Source organism: Mirounga leonina, unplaced genomic scaffold (genome assembly GCF_011800145.1).
Source record: "Mirounga leonina isolate KUSES-001 unplaced genomic scaffold, KU_Mleo_1.0 Mir_55, whole genome shotgun sequence".
Taxonomy (NCBI): domain Eukaryota; kingdom Metazoa; phylum Chordata; class Mammalia; order Carnivora; family Phocidae; genus Mirounga; species Mirounga leonina.
The window spans coordinates 4309729-4335074 of NW_023270816.1; the positions used below are offsets into that span (position 1 = coordinate 4309729).

The following is a 25346-nucleotide window of genomic DNA, read 5'->3' on the forward strand; positions in this document are numbered from 1 at the left end:
TATTATCCCAGGGTCCTGGGAATCTCTGCTCATCAGGGAGCCTGCTTCTCCCTCTCCCTCTGCCACTCCCTCTGTTTGTGCTCTCTCTTTCTGTGTCAAATGAATAAATAAATTGTTTAAAAAATTTAAAAATAAAATGCTCATATTTAAGTTGTAATATATAGGTAGGGATTCAGTTTTCTGGACCATAGGCAAACAATGTAGCTTATGCACATGTAGTAGGATAAGCTACTAATAAGAATACTGAATGAGTATTAATGCAGAGATGTATTAAGACAGCTGGGAAAAAATATTCAGCAGTTGAAGGAGATTTTGTGGCCTGAAAGTCTACAGAGAATTGCCCCATCGAAGAGGGCTCCCCAGGAAGCCCCCAGATATCTGGTCTGCATGGTGACCCTCCTCACCTCCGTCCAGGACAGACGCCCTGGCAACAGTTAACTCACTACTCAGACCTATTTGGACACATTCAGGCCAACAGATGGACTTTCAACTTTAATGGAACACCTTGAACATCCCGGAGCTTCTCTACCTTGAGGCCCTCCCCTGTGGGCACCATTGCATCGCCATGTTCTCCACATGAACCCCACGAAGAACGCCCGACACACATTCACAAGTAAGACTGGTCTATAGATTTCTGTTGGCCTTCTCTCTTTTGAGTAATGGGTTTTTTTCCCTCTGAAAATGATGCCTTTTTGTCATAAAAAATTCAAGTACTATAGAAAAACGCAAGGAAGAAAAAAGTCACCCCAAATCTCACCACCCCAAAAAGCCAGCATTGCTTTTGGTAAGCATCATTCCAACCATCAAACTCTGCCAAGCTTGCAGATGGAAGGGTCAATGGACTGTGGATAGAAGCACAAGTGAGTGTGACTTCATTTTATAACAAGGGAATCATAGGAGACATGCTCTCTCGTCCTGTGAAATATTAATTTTCAGATCATGTGAAGTTAGTGGAAAGAAAAGAAAATGAAGTGGAACAGAATGGACAGATAAACTTATATAAATATTTCTTCAGACGCTACATTAGTTCCCAAAGTTGCCTCTACTGTTAAGAAATTGCAAGAACCACTGAGGGGTCAAGACTATATTCCTTTTGCCACGTTTTCCCAATGTTGGATAATCTGGATTGACTCTGCTCTGAAAAACCAGGTGAGATGCACTTATTCATTTTCTGACCTCCCTTCTCCAATCTCCTAATTTTTTCCCTTACGTGCTGCAAACGTAATTCCCCTGGGGAGTTGTGTGTTTGTTTTTTCATGATTCTTCCTTTGAATTGACCCCATGGGAATCAACACTCACCGCTTAGCCTTGAGCCATGGCTTCTCCTTTATTAACTAAATTACGCATTTGCTTCTGATCAAATTGCTGATTTGGAAGGAGAAAGTCCAGTCTAAAATACTGTATCACAAACAGCCAGAGATGCACTTCTTATCTAGGGCATGAAGGTTAACAGCTTAGATCACCTTTGGTCATGTCTTTACCAATTTAAGTTATCATATAAAATTATTATTTTGAAGCATCTATGGATTAAAATGACTTATTTGTAACACAAAGGCCTACAAAAAAACATACTTCTAGGACAGACATGGCCCCCCTCCTGTGTTCTCCTCCACCAGCGCCACAGCCATCCAAGAGAAGCCCAGGTTCACCCTCTCTGCCTCACTCATTTGTCACATCCAACTGATGACCAAATTACATACTTCTTAAAAAATGTTAGTCTTTTTATTTTGGAGTAATTCTAGATTTACAGAAAAGTTGCGAAGATGTAGACAGCATTCCTCTTTATTTATACAACTTCTCCTAATTTTAGCATCTTGCATAATCACAGCACGATTTATTCAAGCTAAGAAATTAACATTGGTACAATGCTATTAACTGAGCTCCAGACTTTATTTGGATTTGTTCAGTTTTCTGTTCACCTCCTATTTCTGCTCCTGGATCCAATAGGCATTGATTTTGAGACCTACATACATATCAGATGTCTCCTCTTTGTGGCCACTGCCCTGCCTCAGTTCTGGCCCCAAGCTCCTCTCAACCCACTCTGGAGAAAGTCTTCAAATGGTCTCTTTTTGCCAGTCCCACACCCAGTGGAATGACTTTTCTAAAACCCCGACTGGGTAGAGTCCTTTCCCTCAGTGGTGTCCCGTCGTCCACGAGACGGAGTAGGAACTTCTCAGCGGTCTCCACCTGGATCCGTCTCGCACCTGCTTCTCTGGCCCTGTCTTCCTCCGTCACTCCGGCTCCGAGACCCACTCGGGAAGGGGGCTGTGCATCTGATGCTGCTGGTGCCCAGCCTCCTCTCCCTGCTGCTGGCCACCTGCCCGCACACCCCCATTCCTCGTTAGTCTGAGCCTGGGAAGCGTCCCTCCTCCTTTTCCTCACCAGACCTTGAGCTGGTACAACTTCTGTGAGAGCATCAATCCAACTGCCTTGTTGTCAGGTGGCTGCCTCTTCTGCTAGTTTGTCAGAATTTTGAGCAGAGCAATCTTGTCCCTATTTTTGTGACCCTGACGCCCAAAGGATTCAGTACTCAGTAATTATGTGTTGGATAGAGAACACAAGTTTGAAAAAAAATTAGCGTTTCCCTTTAATGTGTCTTCATATTTGAATCTGTAAAACTATTTTTCAGTTACTGTGAGAGGGACCCACCACCTGTATTTAACGTTTTAATGGAACACAACCATACATTTCCGTTCGTATATCGTCTGAGTGGCTGTCACTCGGCAGAAGCAGAGCTGAGTAGTTGCAACAGAGATTTATGGCCCGTAAAACCTAAAATACAGAGGACACTGGAACCATGTGGGGGGTTGGGGTGCTAACTCCCCACCCCACACAATCACAGATCTGTACATAACTTTTGACCTTCCAAATCTTAATGACTAATAGCCTGCTTTTTTTTTTTTTTTAAAGATTTTATTTATTTGAGCAAGAGAGAGCACAGGGGGAAGGGCAGAGGGAGAGAGGGAGAGAATCTCAAGCAGACTTTGCGCTGAGCACAGAGCCTGATGTGGGGCTCGATCTCGTCACCCCGAGATCATGACCTGAGCCGAAATCAACAGTCGGATGCTTAACTGACTGAGCCACCCAGGCGCCCCAACTAATAGCCTACTTTTGACAGAAAGCCTTACTGATAACAGAAACAGGGGATTAACACATATTTTGTATGTTATATGTATCGTATACTGCAGTCTTACCATCAAGTTAGCTACAGAAAAACATGGTCAAGAAAATCATAAGGAAGAGAAAATACATTTATAGTACCGTACTGTTTTATCGGGAAAAAGAAATCTGCACATCAGTGAACCCGTGCAGGTCAAACTCATGCTGTTCAAGGGTCAGCTGCCTTCGTGATCTGACTCTTTACGGAAAAAGTTTGCGGACCCGATGTTTGATGTTCCTGCGTCTAATCCGCTTGAGCGCTGGTCTCCCCTCTGTAATGATGCTGTTACCGGAGCACCTGGGCAGACCAGTCTGGCCGCCTTGACCGGTCATGGCCAACCCTCTGGTGGTCATTTCCGTAAGAGCTTTCTTTCCCATCAGTGTTACAATCAGGGGCAGGAATAAATAAACATGGGCAAGCAGTTCAAATAAACATTTTGCTGTAGCTAGAGAGCAGATCTGAGGATCACGAGACCCTGTCTCCGGTCCTTGTAACTCTTGGCCAGGTGACCTCCGTGACTCCGCCAGACACACAGGCTTCTCCCACGGGGTTGAAGAGAAGGCACAGACCCAGGGCTCCAACACAGTCAGGTGATGCTGCTGATGCTGGATCGCTGGCGGTTATCAACCGTCACAGTTCTAGGTGTTTCTCAGTATGAGGAGAATCAGGGTGAGAATGGCCCACGTTCAAAGTTCCTTGACCACAGATGATACCGCGACGAGCGCGTGTTTCCCTGATCCCTCTAAAGGATAGCTTCATTGAAAAACATCAGAAACTGAAAAACGGTTCTGTATTAAAGTTTATTGTTGAAACTATTGTGGCACTAGGACATGTTTGTTCAGATGACTTCTGACGGAATCTGTCATAGAAACGATGAATAAAAACGGTTGGGAGACTCTGTCCTAAATCAACTAGGAGACCCACCTCACGAAAATTGTTGGGGTGACCAAGACAAAATGAACCAGAAAACCTGGTGACGGAAAATCTTCACCTGGAACGTGAAACGGGAAAGGCGAGAGAATAAAAACAAATTGTGACTTTTCGATTATAGCCAGATTAAAAGGAACAATGGCAATGTTTCAGTTTTTTTTTTTTTTTAAGATCTTATTTGAGAGAGAGAGCGAGCACGAGAGAGCACAAGTGGGGGAAGGGTAGAGGGAGAAGCAGGCTCCCTGCGGAGCAGGGAGCCCGATGCGGGGCTCGATCCCAGGACCCTGAGATCATGACCTGAGCTGAAGGCCGATGCTTAACCAACGAGCCACCCAGGCGCCCCAAAGGCAATGCTTCTAAATAACAGTTTGTGCAATGGCACTTGGTGTTTCTGACACAACTCCCTGAGGGGTTAACTGTTTTGGTCAGGTGGTTTTTGCATAGATTTGAGGCAGGTGGGCAATGGGCAGGTGGGTGGGCATGAGCCCCTTGGCAGATGATTGTTGATGTCTGTTCTTTAATTATCATTTACAAGAGAAGTTGCATCGATGAGCTGCCCTCCTGGGGCTAACATTCTAATAGGGGAGACAGCAGAGACCCCATAAACAGGCAAATGCATGGTATGTTCAGATACAGGTGAACGATGTGGAGAAGGGAGAGTGAGTGAGCGCCAGCAGGGAGCGGGGGAGCAGGCCGTGTGGTTCCGGAAAGAGGGCGCCCGACTCAGACACCAGCTGGAGGTCACTGCAGGGAAACAGGCCACAGAGAGCAGGGACTCCACTGGGATAATGCACAGAATGCGTGTGAGATCATGAAATCTGAATGTCTCCGTGACAAATGGCCGGAGAATAAAGCCAGCTGCTGGTGCAGAGAGATAGTGCAGAATTTAGGGATTCTAGAATACCATTCCTGGTCCCGCGTGAGTATCAAGGGCTTGCTGTGGTTTCCGGAGGCCCTATTTTTAGTGGGATAAGCTCCTTTGGGCGGCATCAGTATCCAAGATGTTGGCCTCTTGATTGGTTTGGCTTGCAGATGGATCAGGGGAACCTTTGCAGAGGCAGGCTGCGAGGGAGCAGGGGAGCTGACGGTCTTCAAACTTATTAAAAGAAATTGAAATGACTTCATTCAATTTATTCGATTTACTTCACAAAAGAGAGAAGCAGGCTTGTATTTCCCATCACTTATGAACAAAACAAGGTCACCACCCCTTTTGTGACATTGATTTGATCTCGGCTCACGTCTTTCTCACACACTCTGTTAGCTGCACTGGATCATTCTAGCTTCCTGAAATCGATCGAGTTTGCTTTGGGAAAGGGAGAAATCAGAAACCTAAGACCATTTTTCTTTTATATTAATGAGGCAGAACTGGCCACTTAAGTTGGCACCTTAACCTTCTACTTCCTCGCCTTCTTAGGGAACAAGAGTCTTTCCAGGAGCCAGGAACCCTCCCAGCCCCACCACCCCTCCCCTCTGCGGAGCAGGTGCACCAGAAGCAGGAGAAAGAATGCTGCTTCCACGCTGGGCTGCAAGCAGATTCGTGCCTTCCCAGAGTCAACTCCTCTCCCAGCCCACTTCTCTCAAATTTGTTTGGTAGAACTCTTTTGAAAGAAGCAGTAGTCTCTAATCTACTGTTTTGTTATTTTAGTAAAAGTTCAGGTAATTCAAGAGCAGAATTATTTTAAAAAAATTTTTAAAGATTTTATTTATTTGAGAGAGAGAGAGAAATAGCACGAGCAGGGGGTGGGGGGCGGGGAGCAGAAGGAGAAGCAGACTTCCGCTGAGCAGGGAGCCCGATGTGGGACCCAATCCCAGACCCTGGGATCATAAACTGAGCCAAAGGCAGACGCTTAACCAACGGAGCCACCCAGGTGCCCCAAGAGCAGAATTATTGATGGGAAAATCTTCACTCCTTGGCCGCAAGCAATATGAGATGTTTTTACTGTCACAGGATATTAAAAAACTATTATTTTCATTTAAAGTGATATTTGCACACTGCCAAAAAACACAGAAAGTAGAGACAAGTAAAAGAAAAAAATCACATATAATTTTATCACCACAGCAAATTGCATTTTAATGTATGTTCTTCAATCATTTCCTTTTTAGAATTTCTTAAATAATTTCAGTGACAGCACACACACATTTCTGGTAAACTCCTTTTTCCTTTTTTTTTTTTTTAATAAATTTTATTCTTTTCTTTTTTTTTTAAGATTTATTTATTTATTTGAGAGAGCGAGAATGAGAGAGAGTACATGGGGGGGGGGAGGGTCAGAGGGAGAAGCAGGCTCCTTGCTGAGCAGGGAGCCCGATGCGGGACTCGATCCAGGGACTCCAGGATCATGACCTGAGCCGAAGGCAGTCGCTTAACCAACTGAGCCACCCAGGCGCCCTAAACTCCTTTTTCCTTAACATTATACTGCAAATGTTTTTTCAGGCTGCATACTACTTTTCATATCCAGACTGTTTAGTGACTACATACAAAAAACACACTTTAGAATTAGATCTGAAAGCTTAAAGGATACACTTGTTAACTTAATTAGTATATATATAGGAGACCACGATGAGGTCCTGGAAACTGTCAATGTAGAAATCTATTGACATAGGTAGATGCTCATCCTATGTTTTCAAATGGAAATATGTAAGATGCAAAATAATTATTTCTAGATGGTGGTTTTTCTTCTTTCTTTTCACCTTCTTTATTTTCTGTAACAAGCATATAATAATGGAATAACTATTTTACAATAAAAATAAACACATAAGGAAAACTTTCCAGGGAAAGAATACTGAGTGGAGATTTGATGCTGAATAGCATCGTTCAAAAATGCCACCTAAGTCCCTCTGAGGTTGGAATTAAAAATCCAGGAATCGTGGATGAAACAAACCATCTACAGAAAGGAAACACAGGGGAGTGAGCTTCTGCTGGTACAGCTGGAGAGCCTCAGAACAGCCAGGGTACAGGTGAGCTCACTGGGGCAGCGAGAGCGAGGAGGGTAATGCAGTCATAACAGGAGTTTAAAAGTACAGTCCTCTGGCCATATAGCTCAGAAACTCTTTGAGATAAGGTTACCTGATCTGAGACCAGGGGTTCCTATCCTGTGTCAGAGGTACATTTGTAATGGAAAATGATACATCTGTCCAGGGGTCACTCGTCCACACATGGAGCTAAGTCACTGAGCGCTGAGTCTAGGCTCAGCAAGGATGCTTTCCATTGTAGTTTGATTTTCCGTGGAGATTTGCTCAGAATTCCAAAACGCAGTATATATATGTGTATATATACACATATATGTAGGCAAGTAAATAATAATAAATATAAATAAATATAAGACATATATATTTGGTTCCTGGCACACAGCTCCCAAAGTTTTGGATTCTCTGGAGTGATGAATATCTTTTGCATGCTAATGAGTTATCTGTGGTTGCGGGGGGCGGGGGGGCGGTCCCAGGTAGCTTTAGGCTGGGGGCTGCTTGCCAGAAAAACCAAGGCATGATTAGAGGGCTGGAACTTGCAGCCCCAGTCCCTAACCATCTCCAGAAGGCTGCAGATGGAGTTAATTACTAATGGCCAGTGATATTCTCAATCATGCTTACTTAATGAAAACTCTGTAGAAACCCCTAAACAAGGGGTTTCAGAGAGCTTCCCAGTTGTTGCTAAGCTCTGCACACTCACCCAATCCCACCCCATCCCTGCCCATGCACCTCTCTATTCGGGTGATCCTTGAGTTTGGATTCTTTATCACAGCCAGTAATAGTAAGTAAAGCACTCTCCTGAGATTTGTGAGTCTTCTAGCGAGGTACTGAGCCTGAGGAGGGGGTCATGGGGACCCCAGATTCATAGCCAGTCAGTGAGAAGTATAGCTGGCAACCGAGGACTTGGGCCATGTGTGACGTGGAGGTGGTCTGGTGAAACTGAGCTCTTACCTGTGGGGCCTGACAATCCAGGTAGTGTAAGAATCGAATTGACTTGTAGGACACCCCGTTGCTGTGTGGAGAAGTGGAGAATTTGCTGGTATTGGGAAAAACACCACACAGCTCTGATGTGGGAAGTCATGTGGCCCTGGGAACATTCAGGAAGGACCTTCAGTTGAAGGCCAGGATGGGGAGAGAAGGGTTTCTGGGGGAGCTGGTTAAATGGAGATCTGAGGCCGGCCAGCCAAAGCGGGGAGGAGAGGGTGTGAAGAGAGGTTGGAAAGATTCTAGGCAGATGGAAAAGCGTGTGTGAAGATCAGGACATGAGCTTCTCATTGTAAATATACATTTAAATTGATGTTCTAGGTTTTGTACTTTGTTCTCTTATGCGTTGGACTCATGTGAGTCTGTCTTCTGGGGTCCAGTTACCTCTGATGCTAACAAAGTTGATTCAGTCTACACATCAGATGATGAGATCCAGGAACACTGTGGGCCCACCAAGATAGAGCCATGCATCTGTGTGCCAAATGTCTTCCCGGAAAATACTTCTCATCTTTTTTTTTGCATGATTATCCAAACTGCAGAGAAAACTTTTAAATATTTGTGGTTGGACAGTTTATTCACAGCAGGTAACTGGAAGATGGGTTCAGTGTTGTTTTGAAATAGGGCTTTCTTTTAAAAACCGACATTGATACTCTCCATGGCACTAGGAATGGCCTAGCAAGGATGGTGGTGGGCGCACGTAACACCACCCAACCAACAATGCTGGCTTTTCTCCACACCTGCTGTTTCTTTTCAAATAAGCATTCCACATCTGTGCTTATTCATTTCTATTCACAATATCAGGTCTCTAATTTACACCCTGGAGATGAGTGTCAATACCAGGGCCATCACTCCTAGAAACTTCATGTTTCTTCAGAGCATTTCCTGTGGTGCTTGGCACCAACGGGCCCTCATGGTGTGCGGCTTGCCTAATATATGTATAGGAACTCTCCAAGAATGTTCCATTCCAGATTACTCAAACACAGGCTCATTGTTACTCATTCCAGCCACTGCAATAGTTCTCAAGAAATGCAATATCACCACACCCACGAAGAGAGCAATGCAGTCACTGAGCTTTTCTGAAACAATACACAGAGAATGCTTGTGGTTTTTCCTGACTCAATCTTCTGTTTTAAACATTTACTAGAAAAGTTTGCTGATACAGCAGGAAAGTCACCGTTAGATTTTAAATGGATGGTTTGCTTTTTAGATAAAAACGGCCATTGCCTAGCCAGGCGATCCCTTCTGGCCCTGAGGGAGGCTCCTGGAGCGAGGTGTCCTGGGCTGCCCTCCCAACACCCCAGCATTTACCGAAAATCTATCTTCAGAGATGGACTCAAAAGCTCTATTGATGCTTTTTATTGATAATTCTAGTACAACCTTAGACATTGTCAAATATTCCTTTACAAGCTTCAGAGAAAAATAAGATTCTTCTGCAAAGATTTTATTTCTATGCTTTTGATATATTCACATTCAGTTACACATTTCATGTTCAAGCATGTTCCTTTATAGTGGTTTGTGATTTCCCATTCCTTTACAGAGGCTGTTTTTCCCCTTTAACTTGTCTCAGTATTCTATTCTGGAGGAAAAAAAAAAAAGACCACCACCAGGAAAGGAGCAAAGCCCTAGAAACTTCTCCCGTGCCTGAACCCATGAGAGCAAACCCTGTTCGGGCTTCACACACCCAACACAGCACGCAGATTTGGAAGGAAGCAATCAGGACAGCATCACTAAACCCAAGAGCTATAGTGGATATAAAATACTGGCTGCTCCACACGACAGAGGGAGCCGTCTGATTTGTCCTGCTGGGTCAGTGTGAGAAGCTACTTGCCGGGATTGTCCGTAACGCGCCCTCACTGATACCAGCCCCTGGGACATGCGGGCTCATGCCTAGTGACCTTCCTTTTGCTCACGTTTACAGATATTGGCTCTCCGTTCCCTCGCCAGGATCTTTAAGGCTTCGTGACCTGAGTCTGGCAGTTTTGGGGTCATGTTGGGAGGTTGGATTTTCTGAGAGAGTGAAGCCAAATGAGGCTGATTAATGACACTGTGGTTGCCACACTCCATCTTGTCCCAGGACTGGCCTCTGAGGGGAAAAAAAGGGCGCTCAGGCAGGACGGTCCCTGGGAGGATGGGTAGGGACAGAAGGACAGATGTCCTTGGGAAATATTCTGAGGTCATTCCCTTTCTCCCCTGGCAAGGATTTCTGGTGCTATGTCTACAAAGAAAGGCCCTGAGAAGACGGATAATGAGAATCAAAGACAGTGGTTATACCTTCTCGTCTGTTCACTGTGCTATAGGAAATGAGGTCTGCCGCATTTGGTGTAAACACATCTCTTTTTGATGTGTTGTGAATGCCTCAAAAAAAAAAAAAAGAAAAGAAAACTTGATAAACACTCCATTTAGATCCACGTCAACATGAGGAAATCTTCTGGTGTGACTCTATTGTCCTAGAGAAGAGCTCTCCTTGGAGTAACCCATTCGGGGGTCCGAGCCCCTGGAGCATGCAGCTGGGGGACCGGGCAGGTGCAGAAAGAGCATAAACCTTTCTGGTACATAATCGGTCTTGGTTCTATTTTGTTATCCCTGGAAATGCTCCTTCTTTAAAGATTTCTGCCTTAACACCCTGCACTTTTGTTAACATTGAGAATCATTATAAAGCCATTTCTAAACATGTCTCCTCTACAGGCACCTTACCCATTAAGTTTACAGTGAAGCCAAATGTACTAGCTTATTCCCCAAGCTGCAAAGTGAATGTTTAAAATCAAATTACAGACTTCGTAATATTTTCAGAAAAACAATTTCTTCCTAAGGTCTCAAATAATTAAATGGAAGGAAAAGTACATGCAGTTTTGATTTCTTTCCTATAATGTCAACATCCAACATTCAAATTAACTTTCATAATTTCTCACTAGTTGACAAGCTAATGTATGCATAGTTGATATTCCATCCATGCGATATATAAAGGTAGAATTCTTAGGGATAAACACAGAGTTTGACTATTGCCTGTGGTTCTTTGCGAATAGATGCTCTCTGATAATTTAAATAAAAGCATTGCTCTTAAAGTGGAGAATATAGTTCTCAGAACCCACTGTCGGCCAACTTAGAGAGAACCACCGACAATAGTCCCTTCGAACTATTTCCTCACCAATGGCTTCTTCCCAATCTTTGCTGAAGGTACGAAGCAGGAAATTAAACCTGAGAAATCTCTCTCTGCGTACTTAAACCCAGCGTGCCTTGAATTCCCGCGAAAATGACAATCCATACAAAAGGTGGATGCACCTCCTCTGTGCTCCGCGGTCTGCGTACTGCTGAGGCCTGAGAATACTTCTTGTTGTTTTTCGAGGGCACAAAGAAAGGGATCCCAGGAGCTTCTCCTGTAACTTTGTTTTTGTGGCTTTGGAAGGAGCTTGAGGGGTGCTGTGTGTGTGTGTGTGTGTGTGTGCGCGTGCATGCGTGAGAGAGAGAGAGTTTGGAGAAAGCAGGGAATGGCGGGACCCTTTGTACGTTTCCAAGTTGGACGGCGCCCACTCGCCCACTCGCGGGGCTGAGGCTACACATCGAACCAGTGGTCTCCCATGCAGGCGCGGTTCCACTCACAGCTGCAGGTCCAGCACCACTCCAGCCCGCACTGCGGCTGTGGGCACTTCATGTGCATGCATCCTCCTGCGGGCAGACAAAGGACACAGGCAAACATCCGGAGAACGCTCCGTCCCGCACCCACACACTGCTCCACAAATGACTTTCTAAGGGGATGTCACAAGCCATCCAAGGGCATTCTGAAGTTAGGACGTTCATTCATTAAGAAAGGAGTGAGGGTGAGGGACGCCACTCCCATCTAGGACAAATTTTATTTATAAATCTGAGTTTATTTACTTCTCCTGAAATGGGATTTAGAGACAAATGCTTTGTGTTTCACAGATGGGGTCAATTCCTTATTGAAATGTATATTGTTTAATGTCTTAAAGAGACGTTAATATACTTGATTCCTTAACATATAACCTATAATATTACTTGACTTGGCAAAATTTATGAAAAAGGAGGTGGGGAAGCAGTATTAAAAGTATTTAATGGAGGGGCACCTGGGTGGCTCAGTCGTTAAGCGCCTGCCTTCGGCTCAGGTCATGATCCCAGGGTCCTGGGATCAAGTCCCGCATCGGGCTCCCTGCTCAGCGGGAAGCCTGCTTCTCCCTCTCCCACTCCCCCTGCTTGTGTTCCCTCTCTTGCCATGTCTCTCTCTGTCAAATAAATAAATGAAATCTTTAAAAAAATAAAATAAAATAAGTATTAAATGGAGAATGCATTCTTTAATGCTACTGAAATTGTATTTAAGATGGGAGAAACTAGGTACTCTACATGGATGACCTCATTACTCCTCAAAAGCACCGAGTGAGTAGGAGTGTTACTCCGCCGTAGAATTTTCTCAAGGTCAGGTAATTCCAACTGGCAACGCCTGAGATGTACCCAGGGTCTGTTCTTTCATGGAACAGGGCATTTGCAGCATGAGATGAACGGTCCCTTATTCCGGGACTTATTTTAGAATTCCTCCCCCTCCTGCATTTGTGCAATTCATTTTTTTATTTGCTTCTGGGGCTCAGACATCGAGTCCGCAGTGGAGTGCAGAGGAAGTTACTTATATGAAGTTAGACGCAGAGAATAGTTTCTGACTGGATTTCCTAGATAATTCAGACAAAAGCAGTTCTTTACTTCAATCTGACATAACACTGGATGTGTTCTGTTATTCAATTTTACCAATTATCTTGTTAAGTCATTTTTTCTTGCCAAATTTTCCAGGTAATCGCTTCCATACTGTCTTATTTTTTATTATTAGAAATATGGCATGAGAACTTCCACTGATTTAAAATATTTATGAATATGTAACTAAAGGAATTTGTTGTGGGATAATTTAAGGGCATTTAAAATCCTCTACTTTGCTACTTCTAAATTATAAATATGCAGAAAACAAAGGGAAAACTCACCTATGATACTTTTATCTTAATATTTCCCATTTAGGATTACACAATTCCAGGACTGTATAATTTTCAATACATATTTAATGATTATATGCTTATGATGTAAATAATATAATGTCCTCCTACAATACCCAAATCCTCAAAAATACTAACATTGCAAATAACATTTTATTATAGAAACTAGAATCACGATGGCCCCATAGAATAAGAAGAAAGGAATTAGGAAGAGAGAATATTTATGTTATTAACTTTCTTATAACTTTCCTGTGCTAAACAGATGCAAGGCAATATGCTAGCTCCCATAATATGGAGAAGCACCAGGGACTCTGATTCTAAAAGCTCTGCCAACGTAAACATAAATGTGAGTGAGAAGCTGCTGACAACTTCACTGGACTTTGTGGGCTTTAAATGAAGAAAACATGGCTTCCCTCCTAGAGAATTCTGTCCACTGGCTGATGTGCCTATGCCTATCAGCCCCGTGGCTGGGGCCAGCGACTCTTCCATTAGATTTAATGAGGGAGTAGAAGTTCCTGAAGTTCCTGAAGGACCTGAAGGGAGATTTAACTGGCAACAGGCACTTGTTGATCAGAAAATGGAAACAGAATCTCATCTGTCTGAGGTGGAAGGGAAGGGAGACGCTTTCCCAGACTGACGATGGCAGGAGGGAGCAGCGAGGCTTAGTCTGTGTTTGAAATGGGAATGAGCCTCACGTTTCTTTGTAGCTTTGCTGTGGGAAGAAGTCCTTTCTGGTTTTCAGATGACAATGATGACACAGGCCATGAATTTACTTTGAGAATGAGATCATGCAACCAGCTTTTCTTGCCCGTAGAGCTCACATTTGTCTCTGTTGTATGCTTTAAAAACAGTTTAGATTAATAATAGCTTATTATTAATAAGCTTAAAGTTTCAGCTTTTCTGTTCATGGGTTAAAAATCTATCGGTGAAAAATCAGGGCTTTCCATTTAGAGTAAATCCTGGTATTTCAAAGAAATCGGGAATCAGGGGGCGCCTGGGTGGTTCAGTCAGTTAAGCAGTTCAGCGTCTGCCTTCCGCTCAGGTCATGACCCCAGGGTCCCAGGATCGAGTCCCACATCGGGCTCCCTGCTCAGCGGGATGTCTGCTTCTCCTTCTCCCTCTGTTTGTGCTCTCTCTCTCTCTTTCTCTCTCAGATAAATAAAGTCTGAAAAAATATATCTGTTTACGTGTTATCCCCTTTACTAGCTACTTTTTAATTCAAGGAGTATTGGTCAGGTGCTCTTCTGGGCCCAGGGGAGAGACAGGCAAGGTTCCTGCCCTTTGGTAATAGCAAAATGGTCTCTTACTATTGAATGTGCATTCTTGAAATCCGTGTGAGCTGGGGCACTGGCCCGTGTTTATCAGCACTGCACACCCTGCCTGGTGAAAGTTCTTTGCCTCTTCTCTGACTTCCAGTTGCCTCCGCAGCACCCGCCCGGGGCAGTGAGGACCGCGAGTTCTTGCCCTGGTTCCACTGACGTCCTCTCTTCCGAGCGGATGCCAGCCCACCTTCCAGGCGCAGTCCAGCGCACAGAGGAACGCGAGGACTCACGGCGCACGTTTATTTTATTTCCAGGACACCATGGTCTCTGAGCCAGGGACTTGGCCTGAGCGGAGCCCATTCCTGCTGCCCTGGGCTGCGTCGGCGCTCTCTTGTTTGCATTGATGCAGACCTTCTGGAGGACACAACTGAGCAAAGGAGGCTTGCGGGCCCCTCCTGAGCCTGCCGGTTGCACTCCCCGGCGAGCCATCGGTTCGCAGCCCACCGCGCAGGTGCAGCGAAGGCTCCATGAGGACAACGTGGGAAGAGGTGTACCTGGGGCTCCGTTGTGTTTCTCACCCGCGACAACATCGCCGCCAGCTCACACGAGCACGCGCGTCTCACGCGTAGAACGGGCTCCGGGCTCCGGGCTGTGATGGCTCTGCGCTGGTTGGCACATTCCGGATGGATGGCAGCAGGTGCCCCACTGGTTGGTGCGAGGTATCAGATCACCGTGAACGGGGCAGCCCAAAGCCGAACTCTGAGCACAGACTAGCGCTGCAGAGCACGGAGGATGCATGCTGACCACCTGCAGGCCCCGTGACCCCGGTGCCGGGACCCGGTGCCGGCATCCCAGCCCAGGGAGCTCAAGGGGAGAGGAGAAACTGAAGCCACAAGCGTGGACGCACCATCGTGGAGCTGGGGGGGCCTCCCTCCGTGTCCTTCAGTGGATTAATTACAGGGGCTACTTGTCCATTAGGACAGGAGTGGGAAGGACGGTCCTTCCATCTGCAAGCTCCCCCATGTGTTCCCATAGCCACGGTGGCCTCCAGTGTTTACTGAGTGTGTGTGTGTGTGTGGGGGGTACACCAGCCCTTCCTGGGCGGTGATGTCTTGGGTTTGGAGTGCCGTTAAGAAGAGAGCCGTTCAAATATGGATCCCGCCTTTCTAAGCCTGTTCACCCACACAAAGCAGGGCCTACAGGTGGGCTCCTAAAACACTGACTGCAGTTAATGTCGGTTAATCCAGAGGCATCTCCAAATGGTCACTTTACATTCTTAAAATTTAGAGAGTAGTTAGTAAAAGGCTAAAGGAATAGGTGTACTGAGAAACATAGGCATGTAAAGGATATTTTAATGAAGCAGGCAAGTGTCATAATAATATAAGGCACTAAATCTCCCACAGCAAGGATGGAGAAACCAAAGCCCCAAGTGCATGCTGGTGTTCAAAGGTATATAAATGGGTGTGATAGGGGAAAAAAAAAAAAAAGAATTTCATGGTCAAAAAATTTGGGAACCAGGTAATTAAACAAAATTAAACAGATTTCTTTACAAAAGGAATTATGAATTGCTAATGTAGATTGTGAATATATTGTGATTTCTGTGAGTGTTAGATGATCTGATATTTATAGGGAACTTAGGATAAGCATCCAGTATATGCTCAATACAAGTTAATTATTTGTGTTGTTGTTACTACCCAAGAGGGACGTCCAACAGGAGTCACCTGGTAACCCTTTCCCTACTGAGTAACTCTGGATAGCAGAATACTGAGAAACATTCGGCTGGGAAGTTTCCCTAATATCTATATTTTCGGCTACACCAGTGGACAACTTACCAGATACAAAGTGTCTAACACTGTTAATAACTACTACTAATAAGGGCAGTTAGTGGTTATTGATTGTCTAAGCCAGGCACTTGGCTGAGTATCCGCCATGCACGACATCTCACGGTTCTACTGTTGTGAGGCAGCTTCTGTTTTCATCTCTACTTGAGAGAGGAGGATCTCAGGCTTAGGCAGTTAAAAAACTTGACCTGGGAGAGCTGAGATTTGCATTCTGGCCAATGGCTCTAAATTCCCTGAGTGCTGAGCTCCTCAGTTACACATCCTCCTAGAGTTCCTAGAGTAACCACACAGCTCGTGCTCTCCAAGGAGAGCTCACCAAATCCTCACTTTTTCCGTAGCCCAGACTCACCATTTTTTTCAACAGGCACATGGCAACGGGGACAAGGCTTGGTGGTTTTCTTGATTGTTTCTTTGGAGGCCTCTTCCCACCGAGCTTGCTCCGCAGCCTTCTCATCAACTCTGTAAGCCTGCAGAATAAAGACAGAAAGAGTTGAAACTCAGATCTTTATTTTGGGGTTGACGTGTAGGTTCTTTTGAGACACTGGCCCAAGAAATTCTTAGCACTGGGAGTGCCTTCAGGCAAGAAGCTCAAACATAAACTCACCTGATGAGTGGTGGACAAGGCCTGACATGCACCGGACACGTGGCCTTTGCTTACAAGTTGAGGAAACATGGCTTGATTTTATAGTGCGAGATCCTTTTTTTGGTTGTTTTGAATAATTGTGATGAAGAGCATCTATCAGGTGTGAAACATGCAGGCAAGTGATAAAGACCCTACGGACTCTTCTTCCTTCGATGCTTCGTCAGGGGAGTGTACTAGTGTTTCCTTCACATCGAGGATTAGGTTGGTTCAACAGTTGCCCAAAGCTGGTAAGTGGGACGTTTCAAGGTTCTTCTACTTCTTGTTATCCTTCATCCTCCCACCTGGAGAATGGGGCACTCCAAGTGTTGTCACAGAAGGGACAGGATCCAGAAGAAGAGAACGAAGTTGACATGAGCCAGAAGGCAGAGGGCGTTGGGAAGAGCCAGGGGTGAAGACTGTGGGTCCGGGGACAGCTGCCTGGGCTCCAACCCCAGCCCCGTCCAGGTGGGGGACTGTAAGACCCTCTGTCACCTCTCTGAAAGTTCTCATCTCTTAGATGGAAATAAATAATGCCTAGTGCATTGGGGGCAGCAGGGGTTGAGTGAATTTCTTGAAAGGCTTGGAACTAGTATCTGATGCCCGTTGTTAAGTGATCATATGAATTACCTCAGGATCTATCACATGGCAAGCTCTCAGAAATGTTTGCTAATATTATTATTGTTACAGAACTGAGTTATTCCTGACTCTTAGCACGAAGAGGAGGAGAGGTTTCATGCAACCACATAGATATTCATTCTGCTCCTGTCTAATCACTCAGACCCTGCAATCTCTTAAGCTTACTTCAGTATTGAATGACATGGGCAGAAAAAGAATGGTATATTTTTGGATTCAGTACAAAAAAATTGTAGTCTAGGTCTATATTTAAATATGTTCCAACATGTTAATCCAACAGAATCCTTCCATTTTGGCCTCTAGAGTAGTCAAAGAAAATTTTTTTCTTCTGTGCTTTAAAATTAATATGAGCATGCAAGTCATTTTATTAACTTGTAATGACTATTTAAAAATATCTCCAGAGCTATTTTTATGTTAAGAAACTACTAAAAGTACTCAGATAACATAAAATGCTCTAATACTCTGATATTACTCTAAAAATAATAATGATAATACTTTAGAAATTTATAACATCATTTTTTACACTTTGACTTCTATTATTTCAGTTGCTCCTCCCAATAACCTAGAGAAAATGGTGGGGTTTCTAATAAGATACCAAACTTATTTTACAAATGAGGCCTCTGAGTAACTAATAAAGGTCAAGTGCCAGGTTCAGAATGCTTACATTGGATATGGCAGCATCAGTGCCTATTAAATGTAAAAATTTGGAAAACCTGGGGGCGGCTGGGTGGCTCAGTCGGTTAAACCTCTGCCTCTGGTTCAGGTCATGATCCCAGGGTCCTGGGATCCAGTCCTGCATGAGGCTCCTTGCTCAGCAGGGAGTCGTCTTCTCTCTCTTCCCCTCCCTCTGCTCGTGTGCGCACGCACTCTCTTTCTCTCTCAAAAAAAATTTGGAAAACCTGAAGGATGGAAACCCAAACCAAAGATGCTCACATACAGGTTTCTAACGCATAGCATTGTGCTTTGAGAATCAAACTCTGCCCAGCACCATCGTGCTTAGCAGGTTTTCTAAGGGATGAGAGTGATAACAGCTATAGTAAGTAGTCATCGTCTGGTCACCCCAGGGCAGGGAGGTCCCTAGGGAAGGTGCCGAATATGGTGAGCAGAATCCTCCACCCTGCGTATGCATCCAACTTTTAGCATTTCACTATCAGATTCTAAATACTTTTAAAATGTTAAAGTTTTTCAGTCTCAGTAAAGACACTAAAAGCAAAGGCAACAAAAGCAAAAATAAACAGGTGGGAGTCCTTCAAATTAAAAAGCTTCTGCACAGCAAAGGAAACCATCAGCAACCTGAAAAGGCAACTTGCTGAATGGGAGAAGATATTTGCAAATCTTTTTTTTTTTAAGATTTTATTTATTTATTTGACAGAGAGAGACATAGTGAGAGAGGGAATACAAGCAGGGGGAGAGGGAGAGGGAGAAGCAGGCTTCCCGTGGAGCAGGGAGCCCGATGCGGGGCTTGATCCCAGGACCCTGGGATCCTGACCTGAGCCAAAGGCAGACGCTTAACGCCTGAGCCACCCAGGCACCCCGATATTTGCAAATCTTTTATCTGTCAAGAGGTGAATATCCAAAATATATATAGAACTCTGATAATTCAATAGGAATAAAACCAAGCAATCTGATTTAAAAAAAAAATGGGCAGAGGATCTGAATAGACATTTTTCCAAAGAAGGCCTACAAATGGCCTACAGGTACATAAAAAGGTGTTCCACATCTCTCGTCATCAGGGAAATGCAAATCAAAGCCACGATGAGCTATCTCCTCACACCTGTTAGAATGGCTGTCCCAAAAAGACAAGAGAACAGGTGTTGGCAGATGTGGAGAAAAGGGAGCTCTTGTGCACTGTTGGTGGGAACGTAAATTGGCCCAGACGCTGTGGAAAACAGTATCCTGCCCTTTGTGCCCTTTGTGACGGCACGGATAGACCTTGAGGGCATTATGCCAAATGAAGTAAGTCAGAGAGAAAGACAAATACTATATGATCTCACTTATATGCAGAATCTAAACCTGAACCCACAGATAGGGAACAGACTGATGGTGGCCAGAGGTGGGTTTGGGGAATGAAAGTAGTTAACTATACTGTAGTGTATATTTGGAAGTTGCAAAGAGAGTAGACCCTAAAAGTTCTTATGAGAAGGAAAAAGTTTGTATCTCTGTATGGTGATGGATGTTAACTAAACTTATGGTAATCATTTCACTACATATATATATATATATATTATCATAATGTTGTACATCTAAAGCTAATATGTTACATATCAATTATATCTCAAAAAGAGAACAGTGTATTATGATGCAAATAACTGTGTTTACCTATTTTTTAATTTTAATTCCAATATAGTTAACATATAGTGTCATATTAGTTTCAGGTGTGCAGTATAGTGATTCGACACTTCCATCCACCACCCGGTGCTCATCATGACATAAATCACTGTGTTTATACCTCACTTGCAGTATTAAGTGGTTTTTATTGTGATTAGTGTTTATATTTCTGTTATTTCCAATGGAAAGTGAATTTGTCCAGAGCCAAGGTAACGTCTGCGTCCTCACATCTCCAGGGTCTGGCACAGTGCCCGGTACCCAGGCGGTGCTCAGTGGGCACTCAGGATGTTACAGCTCAGTGAACGAAGAAATGACACAACCCACAGAGACATAAACATGATAATCACCTGGGAATAAGACCCCAAGAACCAGGTGGGGCAATGGGGTGCATCCTGATGGTGGTTCTTGCCGTGAACAAGCAAATTTCTTTCTGTTAAAGAAATCCCATTCACAAAAAAGACTTCCTTTATAACTCAGAGGGTGTCCTCTGATTTGTTAATACTTTGTTAGGATGTAATGGAGTAAGTTTAATGCCTGAGAACAACCATAGGTATGAGAACTTCCTTTGGCCCCGGGACAATTTACAGGCCCTTCGTGGCTGAGAGTGCAGTGTGATAAAGCTGTGGTTAATGAGAGCGGCTGCGAGATTTAGTAAGTAGGTTTGGATCTTAAGTACACATCTTCCAATCAGCTCAGCTCAGATTCACGTGTGGGCCTAATCCTCAGTGATACACAGCAAATACGTCCCCCAACCATACGTTCCAAGGTTTTCTTTTTAAGGTCCAGGAGCTTGTAAGTGTAAAGCGAGGCTTTAAAATTGTTTACTGGGGCATCTAGATCAGAGACATATATACTTTACTTACTAAAAACTAATTTCAAAATGTTGCTTTTCAGCAATATGGCACATTATACACTGAGTGCAATATCTCCCTGGTCTCCACATCTAAAAATGATGGATGAAATATGGAAGAAAAGTCTTTGCTTAATGCATGGCTAATCTGGTAGAAAAGGAAAGGAAATCCCTGATGGCTAGAACAAGAAAGAGAAAATCCTCCTGGTGAAGGGAGGGAGGAATCTGGGGCTTGTGATGGGGCTAGTTTCCTGGTCTCAGGCTGCCCAGAGTCTGGCTTTTTACAGGCCCCAAGAGTACAGACAGAGAAAACCTGGGCCAGAGCAGGTGGAAGTGGAATCAAATTTTCCCATTACATATAGACAACCTAGACTCCTGAGGGGTGACCTCCTCAGCTGATCCCAGAAGAGAGAATTGATAAAGAATTAATAAAGCTTTGTGCTGGTTTCAGCCTTATGGTGAGGCAGGTTGGGCAGACAAAGCCTCTCTGAGAATTCCTAACCACTAAGCCTCATACACAAGGTTTTGTGAAAAGAATTCATACTATTGATTAGCTGAATAAAAAGAACCTGAGCTAGGAAGTTAATCTGAAATATTCTGGATACTCTGGTAGCATAGCCAGGAACCTGGCTGAAGCAAAACTATTTTCTATACAGTAACGCACTTTAAAAACCCAAACTTCAAAAAAAAAAAAATACACGCAAATAAAATTCCAAAGAGCCTGAGATCACAATAAAAAAAGTTACCTAGAACGGGAGCTATACAAGCTATCATGAGTGAAAGTGGCAGAAATACAAAACTGAAGAATCCGACCAGCAGTAGATATTGGAATGATCAGATACGGAGTACAAAGTAAGTATGTTTGATATGCTCAAAGAAATAAAAGTATGAGAAATTTGGTAAAGGCATAAGAGATTATTATAATTAACCAGGCAGATTTGAAAAAGAAACCTATTTCTTTGCTTTTTTGCATTTTTTTGAACACAAAGAAACCAATGATTAAAATTAGAAACTCAGTTGATGGATTACATAGCAAATTAGATACAAATGATGGGAGAATTTGTGAACTGGAAGATGAAGCTGGAGAAATTACACAGACTGCAGATCAGAGAGCGAACAGTAAAAAATATGAAAAGGAGAGTAAGGGTTAGTGGGGACAGAGCAAGAAGGTACAACACTTCTCTAGAGTTCTAGACCAAGATAATAGACAGCATGCAGGAGAAACAGTATTGAAGACAGAGAGGCAAAGAAAACAGATTAACTACAAAGAGGTTACAATTATTCTGATGGCAGATTTCTTAACCCAAGGATGCTAACAGACAGTAGTATAATATCCACAAAGTACTAAAAGAGTACCATTCTACTTAGAATGACATATAACTAAAAATAATTTCCAAAATAAGTATTAATAAAAACACTTTCAGACATAAGATACAGAGTATTTCTCATCAACAGACCTTCACTAAAGGAACAACCAAATAGGATAAAGTCCAAAGGAAGACCTGAGTCACAAGAAGAAACTGTGAGAAAAGGAAATGGTTCTGTGTGGGTAAATCAAAGCAAATATTGACTATATAAAACTATCAAAATCATGTTCACTTTACTGGTTTAAAAATATCAAGGTAGAACTAAAATGCTAGATAGGAATTGCATACAAGTAAAAGAATTCAGTGGCTTCTAGGTGCTTATATTATTTAGGCTGAGGGTCACTGACTTTGTTACATTAAGACATATTTAAATTTCCAGTGTAATCATTAAAAAAAGAGAAAGTATTTTGCTTCTAAACAAGGAAGAAATAGAATTAATGGAAAAAGCAAAAAATCAAAAAGAAGGCAAGAAATGGAAATATAGCAATATAGAAAGATATAGAAAATATAAAGTGGCAGAAATGACTGCAAAGAGCTCAGTATTCATAGTAGGTGTGAAGTGGACTGTAATCTAGAGAAAGGGTTGGTAAAGGATGGCCCATGGGCCAAATCTGGTTTGCCATTATGCTGTAAATAAAGTTTTATCAGAACAGTCATGTTCGTTCATTTAACTCAGCTTCAGGCAGCTGCAGGACTGAGGATTTGTTTCTTGGCTGGCTGTCAACTGGGGGTCATTCTCAGCTTCTAGAGGCTGCCTGCATTCCCTGGCTCTTGGCTCCCTTTATCAACAATCTCGCAAAGATGGAGGAGGAGTCCTTATTATGCTTGAATCTCTCCTGCCTCTTCTTCCACCCCATCTCTCTGACTTTATCTGGGAAAGTTTCCCTTCTTTTGAGGGCTCATGCAATTAGATGGGACCCAGTTGCATCATCTAGGAATCACCCCCTTATCACATTTGCAAAGTCCCTTCTGCCAGGTAAGGTACCATATTCCTAGGGGCCAGGAAGTAGGGTGCAGGCATCTATCTATTAAGGGCCATTATTGAACCTACCATACCTGCCCCTGGTCTAGAGTGGGGTTCCTAACTTTTCTTTTTGTACCATGGTTCCCTTTGGCAGTCTTGGGACTTCTCAGAATGTTTTAAATTGCAAAATATAAAATTCAAAGAACACCAATTATCTTGAAATATCGTTATTAAATAATAGATTTTTTGGCATAGTACTGTATGTGCTGTGTTGTTAGCAGGATCTAGTGGTTGATGTAAAATTACCATTATTTTGAGGTTGTGATGAACATAAGTGATGTTTTAGGGTATCTGCAACAACTGTAACTTGATATGAAAACGTAAGTAACTTCTATTGGATTGAGTCACAGGTAGCTAAAATTACTCTAGTTTATGGTCAGTGTTCATAATTAAAGGAAATATTGAACTTTAGTAAGGAGTTAATGGAAATACAAGGCAATTTTTCCCATCTAGGTTAATGGACCCCTGAATTCTATTCATGAACTCTTGCATCTCAGATTCAGAGTCCCTGCTCCAGGAGATAGGTGGTTACAAGGACGTCTATAGCATCCTGGTTGTAACAGCAAGAAATTATAAACAACCCATGTATTCATCTACAGTTCGCTGGAAATATAAATTGTGGCATATTTATAACCATGAAATACCACACAGTCTTCAAAATGAACAGACTCAGGAATACACATCAGCACACTGAGTGTCATAAAACAACAAAAACATAATGTTGAAGGAATATAAAGCAAGTTGCAAAAACTACATACAATATTATTTCTTTTATATAAAGTTGAAACACAAATTTGTGATAAAAAATATTGGTGCTTTTAAATAACACTCATTAGATAGCAAGATAACATAAAGGCATGTTAAAAATCTAAACACATACAGAAGGTGATTCATATACAGGGTGGGGCAGTGGTCACGTTGGGCACAAGGGAGGCAGGCTGGTTAAGGGCTCATGGCCAAATGTCAGAGGTCAACGTGAAGCTCTGTTTCTTATGGTGGGCGGGGTGCACATGTGTTCACTTTATTTCCCGGAAATCATTATTCCTTAAATTGTGTGGGCTTAAAATACTGCGTTATAATATATTATGTATGTACATATATAATGTGTTTAATTTTCATATTCAAACCCAAATGTTAATTTAAATATGTATGTGGAAATTACAGTAAAATAAGTTTCTAATTTTCTCATTTTTGCTACCACTATATGATTACAATCACTATTTAAAGGTATATTTCAAAAATCTCATTTCAAAATGTACATATTCATTAATAAAATTTTGAGAGATGAAGAAAAGGATTAAAGAATGATAAAAATCATCTGCAGTCCCTCACCAGATATAATCACTGTCTATATTTTTATGCATATATTTTCAGTCTTTTAAAAATTTTACATATACTATACATATTATCTTTTATAGCCCATTTTTCCTTTAAAATACATCATGAACCTTTCCCCATATCATTTGTAGATGTATGTGTGTGTGTGTGTGTGTGTGTGTGTAGAATTCTAGTTTTCATTATTTTCCAGGGTCTGAATGCATCCAGTTTCCTCAATCACAAAATGTGGGTGGCTCCTTATCAGTCTAAACAACCTTGTGATATATGTTCTTATAGAGGAGTCTGTACTTCTCATGAGGATTGCTCAGCAGAATTCCCCTGGGTGGAAGTTTCTGCCTCTGGACATGTGCATATATAAAGGTTTGACATGTTGCCAAAATAAAAGCATTTTCAGTGGTACCTGGGTGGCTCAGTCTGTTAAGCGTCAGCGTTCTGCTCAGGTCACGATCTTGTGGTCCTGGATCGAGCCCCGAACCAGGCTCCCTGCTCAGCTGGGAGTCTGCTTCTACCTCTCCTTCTGCCTCTCTGCAACCCCCCAACTCGTGCACACACACACACACTCTCTCTCTCAAATAAATAAAATATTTAAAAATAAAAAAGCATTTTCAGCTGGGTGAATAACATGTTTATTTTGATAAAGGATATTATGCTCCGCCCAAGAAAAAGATTCAGAGAGTAACTTCAAGAAGCCTCAGAGACTATCAATAGCACATTATTGAAGGATAATTAAGAACCAGAAAACTGGGGCGCCTGGGTGGCTCAGTTGGTTAAGTGACTGCCTTCGGCTCAGGTCATGATCCCAGGGTCTTGGGATCGAGTCCCGCATCGGGCTCCCTGCTCTGTGGGGAGCCTGCTTCTCCCTCTCCCACTCCCCCTGCTTGTGTTCCCTCTCTCGCTGTGTCTCTCTCTGTCAAATAAATAAATAAAATCTTAAAAAAAAAAAAAAAAAGAACCAGAAAACTGGATTTATACTGATATGCTTGATCTTTCGGAGAAGGATAAAAATTATGGCATGCGAAGAGAAATAATTTCCTCTCAAAATACCAGTTTTCTCTGTC

At 43.0% G+C, this 25346-nt stretch overlaps 1 protein-coding gene across 3 annotated transcripts in view; it reads right to left on the bottom strand.

The window, feature by feature from the left end:
• Positions 1–3122: 3122 nt before the first annotated feature.
• The window catches only part of LOC118001946 (E3 ubiquitin-protein ligase parkin-like), a 1266913-nt gene continuing 1244689 nt past the window's right edge, over positions 3123–25346 (bottom strand). For 2 of the 3 annotated variants that reach the window (XM_034992135.1, XM_034992134.1), the window contains exons 11-12: positions 16476–16593; positions 9382–11701 (exon numbers count right to left, since the gene is read on the bottom strand). In XM_034992135.1, coding sequence (XP_034848026.1) covers positions 11589–11701; positions 16476–16593 — 231 coding nt within the window. In that variant the 3' untranslated portion in view covers positions 9382–11588. Of the gene's footprint in view, positions 4152–9381; positions 11702–16475; positions 16594–25346 lie in introns of those variants that run through there. The other variant, XM_034992136.1, reaches the window with a different exon arrangement.